The sequence below is a fragment of the Bufo gargarizans genome, chromosome 6 (assembly GCF_014858855.1).
Source record: "Bufo gargarizans isolate SCDJY-AF-19 chromosome 6, ASM1485885v1, whole genome shotgun sequence".
NCBI classification, from domain to species: Eukaryota; Metazoa; Chordata; class Amphibia; order Anura; family Bufonidae; genus Bufo; species Bufo gargarizans.
This window is the reverse complement of record NC_058085.1, coordinates 39271820-39291212: the sequence shown is the minus strand read 5'-3', so window position 1 is coordinate 39291212 and position 19393 is coordinate 39271820. Positions and strand designations below refer to the sequence as shown.

The following is a 19393-nucleotide window of genomic DNA, read 5'->3' as shown; positions in this document are numbered from 1 at the left end:
CTCCAGTACTGCCCCCTGTGGTCCTCATTAGTAACTGTGATCCAGTACTGCCCCCTGTGGTCCTCATTAGTAACTGATCCCTCCAGTACTGCCCCCTGTGGTCCTCACTAGTAACTGATCCCTCCAGTACTGCCCCCTGTGGCCTCACTAGTAACATATCCCTCCAGTACTGCCCCCTGTGGCCTCACTAGTAACATATCCCTCCAGTACTGCCCCCTGTGGTCCTCACTAGTAACTGATCCCTCCGGTACTGCTCCCTCTGGTCCTCACTAGTAACTGATCCCTCCAGTACTGCCCCCTGTGGTTCTCACTAGTAACTGATCCCTCCAGTACTGCCCCCTGTGATCCTCACTAGTAACTGATCCCTCCAGTACTGCCCCCTGTGGTCCTCACTAGTAACTGATCCCTCCAGTACTGCCACCTGTGGTCCTCACTAGTAACTGTGATCCCTCCAGTACTGCCCCCTGTGGTTTTCACTAGTAACTGATCCCTCCAGTACTGCCCCCTGTGGCCTCACTAGTAACTATAAAAACAAAGCAACAGTAGACACTGTAGTCCGTGTATACCCCAGAAGTTTGTTAATAATAGCAGCAGTCCAGATGACAGGAGCCGGTCCTCTCTCCTGTATGTAATAGTAAAAGAAAATAGGTTCTGGTCCACGCTTCTCCCTGCAAACACGTAGCCACTTGTGCGCACAGGAAAAAATGTGTTTATCACAGGCAGACGCCCTGTTCCTCGCTCCACGCTGCCCAGCGAAATCTCATACACTCCAGCACCTTCAAAGAAACGCCAACATAGTGCAGCATCCGCAAAGCCATTGGGTGAGACCCGGGTCGGGCGGACAGCGGACTGACTAATATTTTATGCTGATATCAAGTGCTTGTTTGCGAGTACAATAAATAGGTTTTCATTTAAAAGTACCGTGGATGCTGCACTATGTTGGCGTTTCTTTGAAGGTGCTGGAGTGTATGAGATGTCGCTGGGCAGGGTGGAGCGAGGAACAGGGCGTCTGCCTGTGATAAACACATCTTTTCCTGCGTGCACAAGTGGCTACGTGTTTGCAGGGAGAAGCGTGGACCAGGACCCATTTGCTTCTACTCTCACTAGTAACTGATCCCTCCAATACTGCCCCCTGTGGTCCTCACTAGTAACTGTGATCCCTCCAATACTGCCCCCTGTGGTCCTCACTAGTAACTGATTCTTCCAGTACTGCCCCCTGTGGTCCTCACTAGTAACTGTGATCCCTCTAATACTGCCCCCTGTGGTCCTCACTAGTAACTGATCCTTCCAGTACTGCCCCGTGGTCCTCACTAGTAACTGATCCCTCCAGTACTGCTCCCTGTGGTCCTCATTAGGAACTGATACCTCTAATACTGCCCCCTGTGGTCCTCACTAGTAACAGATGCCTCCGGTACTGCTCCCTCTGGTCCTCACTAGTAACTGTGATCCAGTACTGCCCCTGTGGTCCTCACTAGTAGCTGTGATCCAGTACTGACCCCTGTGGTCCTCACTAGTAGCTGTGATCCAGTACTGACCCCTGTGGTCCTCACTAGTAGCTGTGATCCCTCCAGTACTGCCCCTGTGGTCCTCACTAGTAGCTGTGATCCAGTACTGACCCCTGTGGTCCTCACTAGTAGCTGTGATCCAGTACTGACCCCTGTGGTCCTCACTAGTAGCTGTGATCCCTCCAGTACTGACCCCTGTGGTCTTCACTAGTAACTGATCCCTCCAGTACTGCCCCCTGTGGTTCTCACTAGTAAATGTGATCCCTCCAGTACTGCCCCCTGTGGTCCTCACTAGTAACTGATCCCTCCAGTACTGACCCCTGTGGTCCTCACTAGTAACTGATCCCTCCAGTACTGCCCCCTGTGGTTCTCACTAGTAACTGTGATCCCTCCAGTACTGCCCCCTGTGGTTCTCACTAGTAAATGTGATCCCTCCAGTACTGCCCCCTGTGGTCCTCACTAGTAACTGATCCCTCCAGTACTGCCCCCTGTGGTTCTCACTAGTAACTGTGATCCCTCCAGTACTGCCCCCTGTGGTCCTCACTAGTAACTGATCCCTCCAGTACTGCCCCCTGAGGTTCTCACTAGTAACTGTGATCCCTCCAGTACTGCCCCCTGTGGTCCTCACTAGTAACTGATCCCTCCAGTACTGCCCCCTGTGGTTCTCACTAGTAACTGTGATCCCTCCAGTACTGCCCCCTGTGGTTCTCACTAGTAAATGTGATCCCTCCAGTACTGCCCCCTGTGGTCCTCACTAGTAACTGATCCCTCCAGTACTGCCCCCTGTGGTTCTCACTAGTAACTGTGATCCCTCCAGTACTGCCCCCTGTGGTCCTCACTAGTAACTGATCCCTCCAGTACTGCCCCCTGTGGTTCTCACTAGTAACTGTGATCCAGTACTGCCCCCTGTAGTCCTCACTAGTAACTGATCCCTCCAGTACTGCCGCCTGTGGTCCTCACTAGTAACTGATCCCTCCAGTACTGCCCCCTGTGGTCCTCACTAGTAACTGATCCCTCCAGTACTGCCCCCTGTGGTTCTCACTAGTAACTGTGATCCAGTACTGCCCCCTGTGATCCTCACTAGTAACTGATCCCTCCAGTACTGCCCCCTGTGGTTTTCACTAGTAACTGATCCCTCCAGTACTGCCCCCTGTGGCCTCACTAGTAACTATAAAAACAAAGCAACAGTAGACACTGTAGTCCGTGTATACCCCAGAAGTTTGTTAATAATAGCAGCAGTCCAGATGACAGGAGCCGGTCCTCTCTCCTGTATGTAATAGTAAAAGAAAATAGGTTCTGGTCCGCGCTTCTCCCTGCAAACACGTAGCCACTTGTGCGCACAGGAAAAAATGTGTTTATCACAGGCGGACGCCCTGTTCATCGCTCCACGCTGCCCAGCGAAATCTCATACACTCCAGCACCTTCAAAGAAACGCCAACATAGTGCAGCATCCGCAAAGCCATTGGGTGAGACCCGGGTCGGGCGGACAGCGGACTGACTAATATTTTATGCTGATATCAAGTGCTTGTTTGCGAGTACAATAAATAGGTTTTCATTTAAAAGTACCGTGGATGCTGCACTATGTTGGCGTTTCTTTGAAGGTGCTGGAGTGTATGAGACTTCGCTGGGCAGCGTGGAGCGAGGAACAGGGCGTCCGCCTGTGATAAACACATCTTTTCCTGCGTGCACAAGTGGCTACGTGTTTGCAGGGAGAAGCGTGGACCAGGACCCATTTGCTTCTACTCTCACTAGTAACTGATCCCTCCAATACTGCCCCCTGTGGTCCTCACTAGTAACTGTGATCCCTCTAATACTGCTCCCTGTGGTCCTCACTAGTAACTGATCCTTCCAGTACTGCCCCGTGGTCCTCACTAGTAACTGATCCCTCCAGTACTGCCCCCTGTGGTCCTCACTAGTAACTGATTCTTCCAGTACTGCCCCCTGTGGTCCTCACTAGTAACTGATCCCTCCAGTACTGCTCCCTGTGGTCCTCACTAGTAACTGTGATCCAGTACTGCCCCCTGTGGTCCTCACTAGTAACTGTGATCCCTCTAATACTGCCCCCTGTGGTCCTCACTAGTAACTGATCCTTCCAGTACTGCCCCGTGGTCCTCACTAGTAACTGATCCCTCCAGTACTGCTCCCTGTGGTCCTCATTAGGAACTGATACCTCTAATACTGCCCCCTGTGGTCCTCACTAGTAACAGATGCCTCCGGTACTGCTCCCTCTGGTCCTCACTAGTAACTGTGATCCCTCCAATACTGCCCCTGTGGTCCTCACTAGTAACTGTGATCCAGTACTGCCCCCTGTGGTCCTCACTAGTAACTGTGATCCAGTACTGCCCCCTGTGGTCCTCACTAGTAACTGTGATCCCTCCAGTACTGCCCCCTGTGGTTTTCACTAGTAACTGATCCCTCCAGTACTGCCCCCTGTGGTTCTCACTAGTAAATGTGATCCCTCCAGTACTGCCCCCTGTGGTCCTCACTAGTAACTGATCCCTCCAGTACTGCCCCCTGTGGTCCTCACTAGTAACTGATCCCTCCAGTACTGCCCCCTGTGGTCCTCACTAGTAACTGTGATCCCTCCAGTACTGCCCCCTGTGGTTCTCACTAGTAAATGTGATCCCTCCAGTACTGCCCCCTGTGGTCCTCACTAGTAACTGATCCCTCCAGTACTGCCCCCTGTGGTTCTCACTAGTAACTGTGATCCCTCCAGTACTGCCCCCTGTGGTCCTCACTAGTAACTGATCCCTCCAGTACTGCCCCCTGAGGTTCTCACTAGTAACTGTGATCCCTCCAGTACTGCCCCCTGTGGTCCTCACTAGTAACTGATCCCTCCAGTACTGCCCCCTGTGGTTCTCACTAGTAACTGTGATCCCTCCAGTACTGCCCCCTGTGGTTCTCACTAGTAAATGTGATCCCTCCAGTACTGCCCCCTGTGGTCCTCACAAGTAACTGATCCCTCCAGTACTGCCCCCTGTGGTTCTCACTAGTAACTGTGATCCCTCCAGTACTGCCCCCTGTGGTCCTCACTAGTAACTGATCCCTCCAGTACTGCCCCCTGAGGTTCTCACTAGTAGCTGTGATCCAGTACTGCCCCCTGTAGTCCTCACTAGTAACTGATCCCTCCAGTACTGCCGCCTGTGGTCCTCACTAGTAACTGATCCCTCCAGTACTGCCCCCTGTGGTCCTCACTAGTAACTGATCCCTCCAGTACTGCCCCCTGTGGTTCTCACTAGTAACTGTGATCCAGTACTGCCCCCTGTGATCCTCACTAGTAACTGATCCCTCCAGTACTGCCCCCTGTGGTTTTCACTAGTAACTGATCCCTCCAGTACTGCCCCCTGTGGTTTTCACTAGTAACTGATCCCTCCAGTACTGCCCCCTGTGGTTTTCACTAGTAACTGTGATCCCTCCAGTACTGCCCCCTGTGGTTTTCACTAGTAACTGATCCCTCCAGTACTGCCCCCTGTGATCCTCGTTAGTAACTGATCCCTCCAGTACTGCCCCCTGTGGTTTTCACTAGTAACTGATCCCTCCAGTACTGCCCCCTGTGGTTCTCTCTAATGATTACAACTCCATCTCATCTTGCAGTTTTCTCATTCATCGGGATAAGAGGCTCGTGTAGCATCCCTCGGTCTCACCTTTCTGGTACATGCTCCAGCTTGAAGATGTGCACGGTCTCCGTGTTGCTGGACACACAAAGGAACTGAGAGTCCATGCTGAATACCAGGGAGCTGATGTTAACGTATCTGTAGTACAAGAGATGAAATGACAGCAATGTCTTGTCGCTTCCAGAGCAGCAGCATGCAGAGCTGTGTAGAAGTATTCACCCCCCAGGTTCCCAGATTTTTTGGCATCCTTGTTTGAATACTCTTTATTTTTTTTTGATTTGTAGAAAACGAAGCCACGCACTGTAGTCTCTGGCCACCAAGGAACATCGCCGGGATCTGTCCTCTGCGCCTAGGAGCTCGGCCAGGATCCGTCCTGTGCGCCCAGGAACCCGGCCGGGATCTGTCCTCTGCAGGTGTATATAATATATACAGTACAGACCAAAAGTTTGGACACACCTTCTCATTCAAAGAGTTTTCTTTATTTTCATGACTATGAAAATTGTAGATTCACACTGAAGGCATCAAAACTATGAATTAACACATGTGGAATTATATACATAACAAAAAGGTGTGAAACAACTGAAAATATATCATATTCTAGGTTCTTCAAAGTAGCCACCTTTTGCTTTGATTACTGCTTTGCACACTCTTGGCATTCTCTTGATGAGCTTCAAGAGGTGGTCACCTGAAATGGTCTTCCAACAGTCTTGAAGGAGTTCCCAGAGATGCTTAGCACTTGTTGGCCCTTTTGCCTTCACTCTGCGGTCCAGCTCACCCCAAACCATCTCGATTGGGTTCAGGTCCGGTGACTGTGGAGGCCAGGTCATCTGGCGCAGCACCCCATCACTCTCCTTCACGGTCAACTAGCCCTTACACAGCCTGGAGGTGTGTTTGGGGTCATTGTCCTGTTGAAAAATAAATGATGGTCCAACTAAACGCAAACCGGATGGAATAGCATGCCGCTGCAAGATGCTGTGGTAGCCATGCTGGTTCAGTATGCCTTCAATTTTGAATAAATCCCCAACAGTGTCACCAGCAAAGCACCCCCACACCATCACACCTCCTCCTCCATGCTTCACGGTGGGAACCAGGCATGTAGAGTCCATCCGTTCACCTTTTCTGCGTCGCACAAAGACACGGTGGTTGGAACCAAAGATCTCAAATTTGGACTCATCAGACCAAAGCACAGATTTCCACTGGTCTAATGTCCATTCCTTGTGTTCTTTAGCCTAAACAAGTCTCTTCTGCTTGTTGCCTGTCCTTAGCAGTGGTTTCCTAGCAGATATTCTACCATGAAGGCCTGATTCACACAGTCTCCTCTTAACAGTTGTCCTAGAGATGTGTCTGCTGCTAGAACTCTGGGTGGCATTGACCTGGTCTCTAATCTGAGCTGCTGTTAACCTGCAATTTCTGAGGCTGGTGACTCGGATGAACTTATCCTCCGCAGCAGAGGTGACTCTTGGTCTTCCTTTCCTGGGTCCGCATGTGAGCCAGTTTCTTTGTAGCGCTTGATGGTTTTTGTGACTGCACTTGGGGACACTTTCAAAGTTTTCCCAATTTTTCAGACTGACTGACCTTAATTTCTTAAAGTAATGATGGCCACTCGTTTTTCTTTACTTAGCTGCTTTTTTCTTGCCATAATACAAATTCTAACAGTCTATTCAGTAGGACTATCAGCTGTGTATCCACCTGACTTCTCCACAACGCAACTGATGGTCCCAACCCCATTTATAAGGCAAGAAATCCCACTTATTAAACCTGACAGGGCACACCTGTGAAGTGAAGACCATTTCAGGTGACTACCTCTTGAAGCTCATCAAGAGAATGCCAAGAGTGTGCAAAGCAGTAATCAAAGCAAAAGGTGGCTACTTTGAAGAACCTAGAATATGACATATTTTCAGTTGTTTCACACTTTTTTGTTATGTATATAATTCCACATGTGTTAATTCATAGTTTTGATGCCTTCAGTGTGAATATACAATTTTAATAGTCATGAAAATAAAGAAAACTCTTTGAATGAGAAGGTGTGTCCAAACTTTTGGTTTGTACTGTGTGTGTGTGTGTGTGTATGTATATATATATATATATATATATACACACACACACACACACACACACACACACATACACACCTGTATACAGCATCAGGTCATATATATATATATATATATATACACACACACACACACACACACAGAGTATATACACCTGTATACAGCATCAGGTCTTCTAGGTACATATATATATATATATATATATATATATATATATATATATATATATATAGTGTAGGGATCTCTGTCTCTCAATAGGTCGGCAATGACAGATTTCCACGGATAACAGGGGTTAAAGTCAAAACTGTGTTTTATTTGGTCACTTCAGCATCACGTACACATCCATGTTATGTCCTCACTTGGTTAGGTGAAGCTACAGCACCGGCCAAACATAAACCCAAACCTGCCCATGATAAGGAATACATCACGTGGCTCCTGACTCTACAGGTGAGTGTTCACACCGGGGGAGAAATCCAGTTCCCACAGCCATACAGTTCAGCAGCTGCTCAGGCTTCTCTCTAGACTCATCCACTAGGGGTCTCTTTATCCCTCAATCAGGCCTGGCAAATACCGGCAGTGGAGACTCCCCTCTACCAACCTGTCTCCAGCCCAGAGAACTTACAGAGAAGATCCCCAGCAAGCTAGGCATCACTGCAGCACAACATCTTCTTTACCTCACCCAACTAAACTAGACGGGTGTACACACCCCTCCACACCTCTATGGTGCACTTCACCACTATATAGATATATTTTGGTGAAGTGTACGGTAAAGTGCAGCTGAAACCCAGAAAGCTGCACTTGGTTCAGCAGAGATAGTTTGCTGGGACTCTTTTGTTTAAAGTTTGTATGGGTTGAATTTTATTTGGACTGAGATGCAAGTTTGGCTGTGAGACCTCCCTGTCCACCTCATTCCACAGCAGATATTCGTTATAGCCCGTCAGATTCCAGGTGTAGTGTGCTGGGATCGTCACTGGGGAATAAAGCAGATCTCAGAAGGTCAGTCTGGGAAGAGGAATTGAGTCTGGAAAGATACACTCGGAGAAGCTGACCTGCATGGTTGGAGCTCGGTAACTGGCTGACCATGAGGAAATGTAAAGCCTGAATTCCCTGGTGTGACCAGGACTTAGAGGTGATCTAAGAGAGGAATCGCCTGTGTATTAGTTAGCGCCCAGACGGGCAGGTGTTTATTTTTGTTGGTTTTCCGTGTTTTTTTGTGCTGGAACCTCAACCAGTGACGCTATAACTGGGATGATAACCTTTTCTGCTGAAGTGACCCAAAAAAAGCCCTGTTTGGACTCTGAACCCCGCTGTTTAGGAGGTCTGTCATTGCCGCTATGCTTGGAAAATTATCCTTTACAATTGGTGGAGGATGCAGGCAACTGGTTGCTAAGGGCAACAGCGTGACAGTTTTGTGCTTTTATGTCCTGGGTGAAAGCTGCAGCTGCTATGCAAAGTTCATCAAGTTCAATGGAGGAAATGATAAAGCTGTTTTTGCAGGCCAATCGGGAGGATAAAAAGAGACGTGAAGAAGCGTTACATGTCCAGGCCTTACATGCACAGCGGCAGGCTCAGCTGGAGGCCCAGGCCCGGCAGCAGGAAACTAATAGTTTGCTGCACTAAGAGAGACTGTTGTAGCTCCAGCCCAACAACTGGAGGTAAGCTCCCCAGAGACTGTGAATATGAGGAGGGCTGTTCACCGGGCCTTGCAAAACCTGACGCCCGATGACGACATCAAGGCCTACCCCACTGTGTTTGAGAGAGTGGCAGAGAAAGAGAGACTGCCAGTAGTCGAATGGGCAGAGGTCCTTGCGATCTTTGTCAGGTGAACCGCAAAAGGCCTACTATGACCTCAGGGAGCAGCATGTCCAGGACTATGCCAAATTAAAAGCGGAGGTCCTTGCTCGCTTGGGCGTTACACTGGCTATTTGTGCTAGGAGGGTTGGACATGGGGGTTGGACATGGGGACCCCCAGACTGCTGACCAGCTTGTCAACCTGGTGAAAAGGTTCCTGGCGACTGAGGACCACCTCCGTGATGTCCCTGCAGCACCAACACCTGTGAAGGAGTGCAAGAAGGAGCACGGCACTGAAGGCTGCGCATGGGCAAAAGACTGAGTCCCAGGGGCATCTTTTAAATCTTCAAAATAACAAAATAGGAAAATGGACTGAAGCTAAATTATAAATCACATTATAATCACATAAAGGAGGGCATCATACACAGCCTTGAAAAATTATGATTGATGGCCTGCTGGTGACCCTCAAAAACATTAGGAGCAAGGGCCTGCTGGTGACCGTCTAAAACATTAGGGGCGATGGCCTGCTGCTGATCTGACCATCTAAAAATTAGGGGCGATGGCCTGCTGCTGATCTGACCATGGAAAAAATTATAGGCAAGGGCCTGCTGCTGATCTGACAGTCTAAAACATTAGGAGCGGGGGGAGCCTAATAAGCATGTTGATATGATGGAGGAGGAGGATGAGAAAAGGAAGACAACCATATACCCTTTATTGTGGTGGAAGGGGTGCATGGGAATACAGTGTATTCAATAAAGCCACATGTAAAGTGCCTTTATGTTCAGCCGCCTTCCTATGGTGGAGTAGAGAAGTCAGGGGCAATCCAGGCCTTGTTCATTTTGATAAGAGTTAACCTGCCAGCATTTTCAGTTGACAGGCGGATGCGCTTATCAGTTATTATGCCCCCAGCAGCACTAAATACCCGCTCTGACAAAACACTGGCGGCAGGGCAGGCCAGCACCTCCAAGGCGTAGCGCGCCAGTTCGTGACACGTGTCCAGCTTGGACACCCAATAGTTGCAAGAAACAGATGGATCATTGAGGGCGCTGACATGGTCTGCTACGTACTCCTTCACCACCTTCCAAAACTTTTCTCTCCTTGTGACACTAGGCCGCGCATCAGGGTGAGGTTGCTGGCGGGGTGTCATGAAACTGTCCTAGGCCTTGGAGCGTTTTGCCCTGCCTCTGTTGGAACTGCTGTGTATTCCCCTTGTCTCCCCTCCTCGGTTGGCCAAGAAACTACGTACTCTGCTGCCAGCATTGTCAGATGGAAATTTTTGGAGCAATTTTCCACAAGGACCTTCTGGTACTGCACCATTTTACTAGTCCTCTCCACCACAGGAATGCGAGATGAGAAGTTCTCTTTGTAGCGGGGCTCGAGAAGGGTTAACAACCAGTAATCTGTGTTGGCCAAAATGCCTATAATACGAGGGTCACGGGAAAGGCAACCTAACATAAAGTTAGCCATGTGTGCCAGAGTACCAACAAGCAAGACTTCGCTGTCCTCATCAGGAGGATGACTCTCAATCTCCTCATCCTCTTCCTCCTCTTCTACCCATCCACGCTGAACAGATGGAATAAAACTTCCATTGGTACTACCCTCTGTAGCGGAGGCAACAGTCTCCTGCTCCTCCTCATCATCCAATTTGCGCTGAGAAGATGAACTGAGGGTGGTCTGGCTATCACCCTGTGTACGGTCTTCCCCCATTTCCACCTCTTCCATATGCAAAGCGTCCTCCTTCATTGTGGGCAGCGAGCGTTTCAGTAGACACAGAAGTGGGATGGCTACACTGATAATAGCGTTATCGCCTCTCACCATCTGTGTTGATTCCTCAAAGTTGCATAAAACCTTACAGAGGTCAGACATCCATGCCCACTCGTCGCTTGTAAAGAGCGGAAGCTGACTGGAAAGGCAACGACCATGTTGCAGCTGGTATTCCACTACTGCCCTCTGCTGCTCACAAAGCCTGGCCAACATGTGGAACGTCGAGTTCCAGCGTGTGCTCACCTCGCACAACAGTCGGTGAGCTGGTAATTTCAAGTGCTGCTGCAGCGTTGCCAGACCGGCGGCAGCTGTAGTTGATAGAGATGTCGCCAACATAAAATTTTCCGTTTGCGAACAGCGAATTTCCACAATTGTTTGCGAACCGCCATAGACTTCAATAGGCAGGCGAATTTTAAAACCCACAGGGACTCTTTCTGGCCACAATAGTGATGGAAAAGTTGTTACAACTGTGGCAAGCCGGGGGGGGGATCCATTGCAAAACTCCAATGGAAAATTACATATTTGACGCAGAGTCTGGTTTTAATCCATAAAGGACATAAATCACCTAACATTCCTAAATTGTTTGGAATATGTCAGGTATCAATCAGGTAGTGTAAGGGTTACGCCCGCTTCACAGTGACAGAACAAACTCCCCGTTTAACGCACCGCAAAGAGTCCATTTGCACAACCGCAAACTCCCCATTTGCACAAGGCTGGATACCAGCCACATACAACACCAAGGGTCCACGAAAGGCGACAACAAGCCCCCTGGGACGCCTGCTGAGGTTGGTCTTCCACCTCCTCAAAGCCACCTTCCTCCTCTGACTCCTCTTTTTCAGACTCCTCTCTCTGCGTTGCCTCTCTCTGCGTTATTATAAGGTGTGTTAAGTAGTACTTTTCCTATCAGTTTAATCCCTGTTACGTCCCCTATCAGGGGATGTGTATATGGAATCGATTTTAGGAACCGGGAGATGGAAAAAGATGCTTGGTCGGTCCTCTTAATTCCAATTTGGGGCACTGCGCGTGGAATCTACTGTGCCACCAGATAGGAGCGGTGTGTTAGGGATTAAACTGATAGGAATAGTACTACTTAACACACCGCTCCTATCTGGTGGCACAGTAGATTGCACGCGCAGTGCCCCAAATTGGAATTAAGAGGACCGACCAAGCATCTTTTTCCATCTCCCGGTTCCTAAAATCGATGCCATATACACGTCCCCTGATAGGAATAGTACTACTTAACACACCGCTCCTATCAGGGGACGTGTATATGGCATCAATTTTAGGAAACGGGAGATGGAAAAAGATGCTTGGTCGGTCCTCCTACTTCCAATTTGGGGCACTGCGCTTACAATCTAATGTGCCAGCAGATAAGTAGTGCTATTCCTATCTGGTGGCACATTAGATTGGACGTGCAGTGACCCAAATTGGAAGTAGGAGGACCGACCAAGCATCTTTTTCCATCTCCCGGTTCCTAAGATCGATGCCATATACACGTCCCCTGATAGGAGCGGTGTGTTAAGTAGTACTATTCCTATCAGGGGACGTGTATATGGCATTGATTTTAGGAACCGGGAGAATGAAAAAGATGCTTGGTCGGTCCTCCTACTTCCAATTTGGGTCACTGCGCGTGCAATCTAATGTGCCACCAGATATGAGTGGTGTGTTAGGGATTAAACTGATAAGAATAGTACTACTTAACACACCACTCATATCTGGTGGCACATTAGATTGTACGCGCAGTGACCCAAATTGGAAGTAGGAGGACCGACCAAGCATTTTTTTCCATCTCCCGGTTCCTAAAATCGATGCCATATACACGTCCCCTGATAGGGGACGTAACAAGTAGTACTATTCCTATCAGGGGACGTGTATATGGCATCGATTTTAGGAACCGGGAGATGGAAAAAGATGCTCAGTCGGTCCTCCTACTTCCAATTTGGGTCACTGCGCGTGCAATCTAATGTGCCACCAGATATGAATGGTGTGTTAAGTAGTACTATTCCTATCAGTTTAATCCCTAACACACCACTCATATCTGGTGGCACATTAGATTGGACGTGCAGTGACCCAAATTGGAAGTAGGAGGACCGACCAAGCATCTTTTTCCATCTCCCGGTTCCTAAAATCTATTCCATATACACGTCCCCTGATAGGGGACGTAACAGGGATTAAACTGATAGGAGCGGTGTGTTAAGTAGTACTATTCCTATCAGTTTAATCCCTGTTACGTCCCCTATCAGGGGACGTGTATATGGAATAGATTTTAGGAACCGGGAGATGGAAAAAGATGCTTGGTCGGTCCTCCTACTTCCAATTTGGGTCACTGCACGTCCAATCTAATGTGCCACCAGATATGAGTGGTGTGTTAGGGATTAAACTGATAGGAATAGTACTACTTAACACACCATTCATATCTGGTGGCACATTAGATTGCACGCGCAGTGACCCAAATTGGAAGTAGGAGGACCGACTGAGCATCTTTTTCCATCTCCCGGTTCCTAAAATCGATGCCATATACACGTCCCCTGATAGGGGACGTAACAAGTAGTACTATTCCTATCAGGGGACGTGTATATGGCATCGATTTTAGGAACCGGGAGATGGAAAAAAATGCTTGGTCGGTCCTCCTACTTCCAATTTGGGTCACTGCGCGTACAATCTAATGTGCCACCAGATATGAGTGGTGTGTTAAGTAGTACTATTCTTATCAGTTTAATCCCTAACACACCACTCATATCTGGTGGCACATTAGATTGCACGCGCAGTGACCCAAATTGGAAGTAGGAGGACCGACCAAGCATCTTTTTCATTCTCCCGGTTCCTAAAATCAATGCCATATACACGTCCCCTGATAGGGGACGTAACAAGTAGTACTATTCCTATCAGGGGACGTGTATGGAATAGATTTTAGACAACCGCAAAGAGTTGTCAATAGTTGACACACTCATGACATAAATTTTATTCCTCTATGCGTCAATCTTGGTGTAGTGATGACAGTGCTCGTGCGCACGTTTGGGAGATTGCAGGCGATGGGGTTTTTTCAAAGCCTATGGTCGTGCTGAGGTAGTTCAGTTAAGTGACCCAGAAAACAATGATTCTGCAGTGTGGGCCCATTGTTGGCCTAGTAGGCTTTAATGATCACCTTAGATGATCACAAAGAAAATTAATGTTTTTTCTATGCAAAATTATCCAGCCGATCGCTTTTGGTCTGTTCACAATGAAGCAACGACCTTATCATCTGGGGAATGCCAACATTGCCATTGCCAACACACTCATAGAGCTGGTCGCTTCATTGTGATACGCAAGCCCCTTAACCACAACAAGGTAACGATCACGAAGGGGAATTGACACATGTGCCTTTTTTTGGGTTTGGTTTTTGAAGCCACAGTGCAGCACCAGAGGCCAGAAAAATTAGGCATGTACACATGCATGAAAAATTAGGTATTGTTGCTGTAGCAGCGGCCAGAAAAATTGATGTTTCCCAGGCAGAAAGTGTTATCTATGGGGCCAGGTATGTCAGACAGGCCCACTAAATCCCAAAGTTATATAGCATGAATACTGATCCCGTCGTACGCCAATCTGTTCCTGGGCTGGTGGGAGGAGACCCTGGTCTTTAGGGATGAACATTCCATTCTCTTGGACCGGGTCGGCTTGTGGGCGCGGTACATTGACGACATCTTCATCATTTGGAACGGGAACGGTGCTTCGTTCCGTTCGCTGGTGAAGATGTTCAATGACAACCAGATCGGAATGCACTTTACATGTGAGGTTGGGGGCACCATGTTACCCTTTCTTGATGTCCTCATCTCCCACACACCTGCTGGCGTTCTGGAGACGTCGATTTACCGTAAACCGACGTCTACCAATACCCTGCTTAGGTGGGAGAGCAGTCATCCCCTCCCACTTAGGCGGGGTATTCCCAAGGGGCAATACCTCAGAATTAGGCAAAACTGTTCCACGAAAAGAGAATTTGTCAGACAAGCTGCCGACTTACGTACAAGGTTCCTTCAACGTGGCTATCCCGACAAGGTCCTAAGGAGAGCATTTGAGTTTGCACTACACTCAGATAGAACATCCCTCCTTGTTCCTAAACCCTGCACCACGCCATCTTCCAACATTATTCGCCCCATTATGACCTTCGATAGGGCCGCTGGGGAAGTTAGACGCATCCTTCAAAAAAATTGGGGTGTTCTTCAACTAGACCCAGATTTGAAAGAAGTGGTGGGGGATTACCCTTACGTCACTTACCGCCGAGGACGGAGTCTTCGCGATACATTAGTGTCGAGCGAATTTATACCATCACCCTCTGTGTCAGGTTCAGCTTGGCTCAAATCAGATATTAAGGGATGCTTCAGATGCAGTGGGTGTATTGCCTGTCCCTATCTAAAAACCGGTAAGGACTTCAGTAGCACGGTCACAGGAAAGACATATCACATACACCACTTCATCAATTGCAGGAGCCGTGGTGTTGTTTATCTCCTGTCGTGCGAATGCGGCAAGGGATATGTAGGAAAAACTATCCGGGAGCTGCGCAGACGTGTCGGTGAACATCTTGGCGACATAGCCAAAGCTAAGGACACTCCGGTCGCCAATCATGTTCACCGTCAACACAATGGGAAAGCCCGCATCACCGTGATGGGCATTGACCGCGTTCCACCCCCCAAACGTGGAGGAGACTGGGACCGTGCCATATTGCAGCACGAATTGCGCTGGATTTATTATTTGAAAACAGTGACCCCCACGGGATTAAATGAACAGCTCAATTTTAGCTGTTTTATTTGATTATCCGATTATGTGTACTCTCTCTTCCCTCGCCGGGCCGGTTATACTGCTCCTTCGGCCTATGTACATTAGAATCTGCCTCTAATAGTCTAGTCTATTAACTTCATATAAATGAAATGTTACCATGGATCCTTATAACCTTGGATCCACTTGGCAATTAATTGTGACAATTAACAAATGTGCCCAATTATTTTGCCCACACACCGATCCGCCACTTGCCAATACACTTTGGGCTTCCTCCTCGGCGCTGGGGCAGTGGGCGTGTTCTTTTCGGCCCGACGCGCCCCGTGACCAGTTACTGGTCATGTGATTCATCGCATGCCGTGCGACGTCATCCTCTGGCGACGCGCTCCACGGGCCGCGTCTGGGTGAAACGCACGCTCACCTCCTGCGTTCCACCGGGCACGTGACACCTTGTTCACCCAGTCACGTGCCCGGAAGAAGGAAGCGGCAGGGGAACTCGGCGATATCGGAGTGTATTTAAGACACAGAGTGGTGAGTACACTCTGCTGACAGCCTGCCCTTGGATAAACCATCTTGTGGCCTAGTGTTATCCTATAGCTGGCACCCACTGGTGCATCTATATTGATTAACATATTCTTTAATGCGGTCATGCCCAGTGTGTTCTAGCCTGACTGGCTACACACGTTTTTAGGCCTCTGACTCACGTTAAAAAACCCTTTTTTTCGTACTACTCTGTCTCTCTGGTCGCACAGGCCCAATCCATAGCCCTGTGTGTACCATTGATCTCCCCTGATGATTTTCTGTGACGAACTGAAACGTGACACGTAGGGAGCATTTTTTCTTCTTTTAGGGACTACTAGGGTTTCTGTCCCCACAGGGACAGGTATCCGGACGGGGACGCTCCTTGCGGGGTAAGTCCCCGTGTAGATAGGTAGGGCATACTAGCCCCTGCCCCCCTTCTTAGGGTTGCCTAGGGCTAACCACCCCGTCACCCATCCAATCTGAAGGGGCACACCTATCTTTTTGTGTGAACGAGAAGCATCAAAGGACCGTTTCCACCGCCAGTCTTCCTCATGAGACATCCTGATCTACAACCGGGTGAGAACGTTCCTGCTTTTTCCAAACCTTCTGGTCACACTGTCTTTATATGTACCATTTTGCCCGCTGGGCTGTCTTGTTAAATTTTGTTTTGTATAGAGGCTCCTCCTCTGGTGTCTATAATTTTAGATTGACCAAAAATTAAATGTTAAGTTTTATCCCAGGCAGAAAGTGGCCTAAAACATTGCGGCTTGAACTCTAGTTGGTAGCGGATAAGTCACGCAAGTCATCTGGCATTCAGAGATAAAATACAGCAGCATGTGGACCGTTTTTAGCCCAAGGCAGCTCATCTCATCAGGCCTTTTTTAGTCGAATGTATCGCCCACTGTCAGTCCCTTCGGGATCCATCCCTAATTCATCTGAATAAAGGTGAGGTAATCTAGACTTTTTTGACCTAGGCGACTTCTCTTCTCAGTGACAATACCTCCTGCTGCACTGAAGGTCCTTTCTGACAGGACACTTGAAGCGGGGCATAAGTTCTATCGCAAATTGGGATAGCTCAGGCCACAGGTCAAGCCTGCACACCCAGTAGTCAAGGGGTTCATCGCTCCTCAGAGTGTCAAAATCTGCAGTTAAGGCGAGGTAGTCTGCTACCTGTCGGTCGAGTCGTTCTCTGAGGGTGGACCCCGAAGGGCTGTGGCGATGCGTAGGACTTAAAAAGCTCTGCATGTCCTCTATCAACAACACGTCTGTAAAGTGTCCTGTCCTTGCCGGCGTGGTCGTGGGAGGAGGAGGATTACTTTTACCTCTTCCCCTGTTAGATTCCCGTTGTGCTGTGACATCACCCTTATACGCTGTGTAAAGCATACTTTTTAATTTATTTTGGAACTGCTGCATCCTTTCCGACTTCCGGTAATTCGGTAACATTTCAGGCACTTTCTGCTTATACCGGGGGTCTAGTAGCGTGGCCACCCAGTACAGGTCGTTCTCCTTCAGCCTTTTTATACGAGGGTCTCTCAACAGGCACGACAGCATGAAAGACCCCATGTGCACAAGGTTGGATGCCGAGCTACTCATGTCCCGTTCCTCGTCCTCAGTGATCTCACTGAAGGTATGTTCTTCCCCCCAGCCACGTACAACACCACGGGTACCAGATAGGTGACAACGAGCACCCTGGGATGCCTGTTGTGGTTGGTCTTCCTCCTCCTCCTCAAAGCCACATTCCTCCTCTGACTCCTCTTCCTCACACTCCTCTTCCAGCGTTGCCGCAGGTCCAGCAAGCAATGCTGATAAGGCTGTTTCTGGTGGTGATGGTGACCACAACTCTTCCTCTTCACGCTCTACGGCCTGATCCAGCACTCTGCGCAGGGCACGCTCCAGGAAGAAAACAAATGGGATGATGTCGCTGATGGTGCCTTCGGTGCGACTGACTAGGTTTGTCCACTCCTCAAAAGGACGCATGAGCCTACAGGCATTGCACATGGGCGTCCAGTAATGTGGCAAAAAAATTCCCAGCTCCGCAGAGGCTGTCCTAGCACCCCGGTCATACAAATACTCGTTGACAGCTTTTTCTTGTTGGAGCAGGCGGTCAAACATTAGGAGTGTTGAATTCCAACGTGTCGGGCTGTCGCAAATCAAGCGCCTCACTGGCATGTTGTTTCGGCGCTGAATGTCTGAAAAGTGCGCCATGGCCGTGTAGGAACACCTGAAATGGCCACACACCTTCCTGGCCTGCTTTAGGACGTCCTGTAAGCCTGGGTACTTATGCACAAAGCGTTGTACGATCAGATTACACACATGTGCCATGCACGGCACATGTGTCAACTTGCCCAAATTCAATGCTGCCAACAAATTGCTTCCGTTGTCACACACCACTTTGCCGATCTCCAGTTGGTGCGGAGTCAGCCACTGATCCACCTGTGCGTTCAGGCCGGACAGGAGTGCTGGTCCGGTGTGACTCTCTGCTTTCAGGCAAGTCAACCCCAAGACGGCGTGACACTGTCGTATCCGGGATGTGGAATAGCCCCTGGGGAGCTGGGGGGGGGGGTGCCGTTGATGTGGAGCAAGACGCAGCAGCAGAAGAGGACTCAGCCGAGGAGGTTATGGAAGAGGATGGAGTAGGAGGAGTAGAGGAGGTGGCAGCAGGCCTGCCTGCAAGTCGTGGCGGTGTCACCAACTCCTCTGCAGAGCCACACATTCCATGCTTGGCAGCCGTGAGCAGGTGTACCCAATGCAGTGTAGGTGATATACCTGCCCTGACCGTGCTTTGCAGACCAGGTATCAGTGGTCAGATGGACCCTTGCCCCAACACTGTGCAAAGGGAAGTCATGGCAGGTTGGGGATTGCCTTTTGTGCAAAGAAATTTCGGCCGGGTACCTTCCACTGCGGTGTCCCAATAGCTACAAATTTTTTGAAGGCCTCAGACTCCACAAGCTTGTATGGTAAAAGCTGGCGGGCTAAGAGTTCAGACAAGCCAGCTGTCAGACGCCGGGCAAGGGGGTGACTTTGTGACATTGGCTTCTTACGCTCAAACATGTCCTTGACAGACACCTGACTGTGGGCAGATGAGCAGGAACTGCTCAAGGCAAGAGACGAAGTGGCGGGTGGTTGAGAGGGGGCAAGGAGGACAGCAGTGGTTGACGTGGCTGAAGATGCTGGACCAGGAGGAGGATGGCGGCTTTGAGTTTGTGTGCTGCTTGTACTCATGTGTTGATCCCATAGGCGTTTGTGATGTGCGATCATGTGCCTTCGCAAAGCAATTGTACCTAGGTGGGTGTTGGACTTCCCTCGACACAGTTTCTTTTGGCACAGGTTGCAAATGGCATCGCTGTTGTCAGAGGCAGACACATGGCGTGCTGTCTGGCTGACCCCGGGTGCC

General features: G+C 49.3%; 1 protein-coding gene across 1 annotated transcript in view; it reads right to left on the bottom strand.

Annotated features, from left to right (window-relative positions):
• The window catches only part of WIPI1 (WD repeat domain, phosphoinositide interacting 1), a 69130-nt gene that overhangs the window by 3119 nt on the left and 46618 nt on the right, over positions 1–19393 (bottom strand). Inside the window, exon 8 of the mRNA XM_044296055.1 lies at positions 5150–5257. Coding sequence (XP_044151990.1) covers positions 5150–5257 — 108 coding nt within the window. The remainder of the gene's footprint in view (positions 1–5149; positions 5258–19393) is intronic.